A 5897-nucleotide genomic window follows, 5' to 3' on the forward strand; every position below is an offset into this window, starting at 1 on the left:
TTAAAAAACAAATAAATATTTAGTTTCGGGAGAGAGGGAGTAATATTAATATATTGAAAATATATATTATTTATGATTGAATAATACTAAAATATATATCTTTCTAAAAAATGATGATCTAAAATAATAATACTAAAATATATATAATATACGAAATTGGAAATATATACCCACTCTGTATCAGTTCCAATTCAAAGTACCACACTTTAAAATCTTTATTTTATATTTAAAAAAAATAATTTAAATACTAATACAAAAATACTAGACATTTATTTCAGATAAAAATATACCATTACACAACAATTATTTTATATATAAAATAAAAGGGCAAAAATATCAAAATTTTTACGTATTTTTACTAACCAATAAAATACTATTATTTATTGCAACATGGAGACAGTATTATTTATTACCAAATCGAATATTTACGAATATCGAATCAAATACTCCCTCCGTCCCATAATTAAATATTCATTTGCTTTTTGAACGTAGGATTAGTATAACATTAAGATGCAGTAACAATAAAATAGAAATGATTAAAATAACCTTATTAGTATGTATGATACAAAGGTAATGACATTTGTGTAATATATTGTAAGTTGTAAGGGTATTTGTAATGTTAGGTAGATAGTAAAATTACTAGAAATGAATACTTTGTTACGAGTTGGACTAAAATGAAAAAATAAATACTTTATTACGAGACGGAGGGAGTATTAAAAAATTCATATTTGTATTTGAATAATATTTCAAATCGAATCGAATATCCGAATAAAGATATTTGGCTGGTTGACACCTAGCTCCAAGTTGCAGCCTTATATAAAAATATATGTATATATATTTACGCTATCTCTCTCACATAATTTGTTTTTATTCTATATTTCGTTCATTCCATATAATTATAATTATACATTTTAATTATATTTTAAATTTTATATTTTATAATTTTTTTAATCATAATTAAACTATTTATGTATAATTATTTTTACTATATAATAATCATTTGTATTAATACATTTTATAATTACTTATTATTTTCGTTTTATCTAAATTATTGTATATAGACTAATAGACCATGGGACGGACATAGAGGTGAGCAAAATATCCGAAATTCGAAAATCCAATCCGAACCAAATCGAAATTTAAAATTTAGTTCGGATTTTTCGGATTTTCGGATTGGATCGGATTGAATTTTTAACAAATTTCGAATTTTCGGATCGAATCGGATCGGTATACTTAAAATCCGAAATCCGAAATATAATATTTTAATATATTTTTATTATATATGTTTAATATTTTATTAGAAAATATTATATTTTAATATAAAAAACTCAAATTTATTAATTATATTCTAACATATTTAATTTTTATATATTATATATATATTTAATATTATAAAATAATAATAAAATATAAAAGAATTTAAAATTTAAAAAATAATAATAAAATATTTAGAATTTCGGATTTTTTGATTTGGTTCGAATTACGAATTTTCGAATTTCGAATTTCGATTATTTCGAATAGTCCGAAGCGCAATAATTTTTTTGAAATCACACAAAAAAAAAATAAAAATAAAAATAAAAAAAAATAAAAAATAAAAATTAATGAAGACGCTATGCCAGCTAGATTCAACACCAACGATTCTACCATAGTAGTTTGGTTGAGCCTACTGACTGCTGCAGTACTGCCAGTACAGTGTAGTGTGGTGTACTGTAGTTTGGATTCCAAATCGATCACATGGAAGTTTGCCTTGGCGCGAGGGTTTCCGTCATTTCTTCGTTCGTTTCTTATCAGATGGATCGGAATTGAATTGAGTTGAATTTATATAGTTGTCCTGTCCTTGTGTTTGGCTTGATGCTGAGAAAATTAAAATCTAAAATCGTATTGGATCGCATTCAATGCTAAATTAATTCGTTCGCGTGAACCACACACACTGTTGTGTTCTTTTAATGATATAAGAGAGACTCCGTGTGAAAGGTTGGACATTGATGTACGCAGTGCAGCAGCAATGGAGGGCTTGGAGAAACTGAAACGCACTTTCCAAACTGGGCGAACACGAGGAATCGATTGGCGAAGTGCGCAGCTTCGAGCTCTTCTGAGACTTCTATCGCAAAATGAGGCCCAGATTTTTGAAGCTCTGGAAAAGGATCTCGGGAAACATGCTGTTGAAGCGTATCGCGATGAGGTTTGACTTGATTTCCAAATATCATCATCCACTATCTGCCTGTTATTACGCTATTATTATGCCAATAGGAATTAGGGATTTGTTGGTTGTTGCTCAATCAGAAGCAGAGCTTAAAATTTTTTGTCGATTTATGGTGGAGATTGGACGGATTACTTTTTGGTGAATCCCTCTGATCTTCCTAAAAGTTTGGTTTGGAATATTTTAATCAAGGTCACCTGGTGGCTTATCATCATTTGTTTAAAGTGTTTTTTTGTCAAGTTACCACTGTTTGACTCGACTACATCCATTTCTTGTATGACTTCTTGCCTCTATGCTTTGATCCATTGTTGTGGGCATGTGAAAACAAAGATGTCAATTTATTTGCTTGCCCAATGTTGATATGATGATAATTCTTATTTCTGAAACAGATTGGAGTGGTGAAGAAATCAGCAGACCATGCTTTGCTTCATCTCAAGGAATGGATGGCTCCCAAAAAGGTAACGTAGTTCTAAGAAGATTGTCGTCTGCTTCTGAGTAGAAGAAATAAATAGTTGGAAGATATCTTGAAAATTTAGTAATTTTAGTGTTTCTTATCAATCATATTTGAAAGAACTCTGTTTTCTTCACCTATATGTTCTTGTGCTTGATGATTGGTAGTCATGAAACAAAATTATATGTATAGGATTCTATGTTATAACAATGATTGTGTTACTATTTACTTGATTCATCAATTTTTTTCCAGTTGCATATGCTTGCAAAAGCTGTTTTTTCTTTTTCTTTTTCTTTTCTGGGTATTTAGACACTGTTCCAAGAATGTATGCGTTTCGCTTATAGTTGAAATAAATATTAAATTCTAAAATTACTACAAGATATAGTAGTGGAATGCTTTCAAATTGAAACTCATGCATTTTTCTCCTATGCAGAAAATAGCCATTTTTATTAATATACACTTCATAAAATTATGCGTCGATCATTGCCTACCAACAAGCGTTCAACTTCGAATTGCAAAAACTATGTTTAACCTGCTTAAATACTAGGAATATAGAAATTGTATGTGCAAGTATGCTGACTTTGTAAATATGGTTATATGTGTTGAAACAGAGTCCACTACCTTTACTCTTGCAACCCGCAAGAGGACAGATTTTGACTGAACCGCTGGGCACGGTACTTATATTCGGGTGCTGGAATTTCCCCATCAGTAAGTTCTCTATTTTTCCCAGTGCATGCCTATTTCACTTGCCGAGAATCTGTGGATTAGTTTATTGTACTTTGTGATGATTGAAGAATATTTCAATCGCTATACACAAGTATCTTAGAAAAACCAAGTAGCATTATACATAAATATGAAAAGATTCGTCATTCAAGAGATCAAGATCTATAAGATTCAACATACGTTCTGCTACATGTGAAAAATGGGGCTGTTTATATAAGCATAAACTAAGTTCCTGTCCTGTGATTTACTACTTCAGGTCTTACATTGGATCCTTTAATTGGGGCAATATCTGCCGGAAACACAACTGTTCTAAAGCCATCGGAGTTAGCACCAGCATGTTCTTCGGTACTTTTCCGTACAATCCCACTCTATTTGGACACAGAAGCCATTAAAGTTGTCGAAGGAGGAAGTGATATTGCGGAAAAATTATTGGAGCAACAATGGGATAAAATATTTTTCACAGGTTCTTACAAAAACAAAATTTCATGTCTTTTCAGCTGCTTGGATTCCCCTATATGGTTATTGATTAAGTTTGTGTTTTATATCCAGGTAGCCCACGAGTTGGACGCATAATCATGTCTGCTGCTGCAAAGCATTTGACACCCGTTACTCTAGAGCTGGGTGGAAAATGTCCCGCCATTTTTGATGTCTTCTCTGCCTCAGACTTTAAGGTTCAGTTTGGTTCCTTGTGTAATAACTAATGAATGCTTTTCATTCAACCAGTTTCCGAATGACACACGGATGCACTAGTCCATCATCAGATTATGAGGATGATGGAAATTCCTTTTTTCATTTTTGTTAATAGAATAGACTAATATATTCGATTATTCGATTGAAGGTGGCTGTAAAGAGAATAGTTGGAGGGAAATGGGGACCATGTGCAGGGCAGGCCTGCATAGGAATTGATTACTTGCTTGTCGAACAAAAGCATGTCACACAGTTGGTAAAGCCTAATCTCTTGCAGCACAGCACGGGTTGTTTTTGGTTTGGTTGTTCCAAAGTCTGGCCTCGACCGACTTTGTAAAAAATTATTATTACTTACTTTCAGGTTGACTCACTGAAGCTTTGCATCCAAAGATTTTATGGTGATGGCGTGGAGAAGCTGCAGAACATTTGTAGAATTGTGAACAGGCATCACTTTGATAGAGTGCGCGGTATGGTTGAGGAATCTGGTGTGGCAGCTTCCATTGTTTATGGTGGCTCGTTCGATGAGGAAAATTTGTTAGTTCTCTCTGCTCTGCACTGCTGCTTTATAATAAATCTCAACTAGTTGTTTAGAAATGCTATTGCCCCCTCCTAAACATGGATGGTTTGGCGTCGATTGAAAACAGGATGATTCAGCCGACAATTTTGGTGAATCCTCCTCTGGATGCTCAGGTTATGACTGACGAAATATTTGGACCGCTGCTCCCCATTATTACGGTAGGTTAAGGATATAATGACGATCAGATCCGAGCATGTGTTGAAATTAATGTTGCTTTGCAGCTTGACAAAATTGAAGAAAGCATCGAGTTCATCAATGCAAGAGCAAAGCCTCTGGCCATATACGCCTTCACGAAGAATGAAAAATTGAAGGACAGGATTTTGCAAGAAACATCCTCCGGAAGTGTGACATTCAACGACGCCATGATCCAGGTATGACGACGAGTCGAGTAAATTTCATTGCGTGTCCTCCATGAATATGATTATATGATGATCCATTGGCATTGATATATAAAATGCTGCATTGCATGCTGCACACAGTTTATATGCGATACTTTGCCTTTCGGAGGCATGGGACAAAGCGGGTTCGGGCGGTACCATGGAAAATACTCATTCGATACGTTCAGCCATGAGAAGGCAGTTCTGCACAGAAATTTCGGGTTTGAGCTGAAGGCCAGGTACCCTCCATGGAACAGCTTTAAGCTTGAGTTCATTAGGCTGGCTTATGACCTCAACTATCTCGCCCTATTGCTTCTCTTGCTGGGCTTCAACCGCCACCGCCAACCCTAACCGTACGTGCCCAAGTACGCATTTCTTGTCCTGTCTTGTCTGGTTGAGGAAAGATGCCAATCTACTTGAGCTACTTCACATACTTATAAGCGTCTGTTTACTTCCATGTATTGGCATTGTGCTTTTGCATGGTGGCGTGCCAAAACATGCTTGGGTGGTGGATCTATAGCTTATTGACATATACTTGCTCTATTATTTCATTCACTATTTATTTTCTATTATAGCAAAAATAATAAAATCTTAATATTGAAAGATATATTTTTTTAATTTTTACATAAAATTACAAATTTATGTATTTTTTTTAATTAATAAAATATTATTATTTTTAAATTTACTGCAAAATTTCAAATGAGAAGAGAGAGCATGTATATTAATTATATATTGTTTATTTTATACTCCTTCTGTTCTAAACGTCATACAACATTTGATTTTATTCCATCACATAGCTCGCCTAATTTTCAAATCATCTCAAATTACTCTACTTAATACTATTCACCTAAATTCTCGTGCCGGTGTTTGAAACGGAGGGAG

At 33.3% G+C, this 5897-nt stretch overlaps 1 protein-coding gene across 1 annotated transcript; it reads left to right on the forward strand.

Annotated features, from left to right (window-relative positions):
* Positions 1 to 1694: 1694 nt before the first annotated feature.
* On the forward strand, positions 1695 to 5570 carry LOC127248543 (aldehyde dehydrogenase family 3 member F1). The gene is made up of 10 exons (XM_051270926.1): positions 1695 to 2182; positions 2590 to 2658; positions 3263 to 3359; positions 3631 to 3837; positions 3924 to 4045; positions 4213 to 4317; positions 4423 to 4595; positions 4706 to 4796; positions 4860 to 5009; positions 5118 to 5570. Exons 1-10 carry the CDS (start codon positions 2006 to 2008, stop codon positions 5364 to 5366), a joined length of 1440 nt encoding a protein of 479 aa, XP_051126883.1. The 5' UTR covers positions 1695 to 2005; the 3' UTR covers positions 5367 to 5570.
* The last annotated feature ends 327 nt before the right edge of the window (positions 5571 to 5897 follow it).

Source organism: Andrographis paniculata, unplaced genomic scaffold, assembly GCF_009805555.1.
Source record: "Andrographis paniculata isolate CXL003 unplaced genomic scaffold, ASM980555v1 Contig34END, whole genome shotgun sequence".
Lineage (NCBI taxonomy): Eukaryota > Viridiplantae > Streptophyta > Magnoliopsida > Lamiales > Acanthaceae > Andrographis > Andrographis paniculata.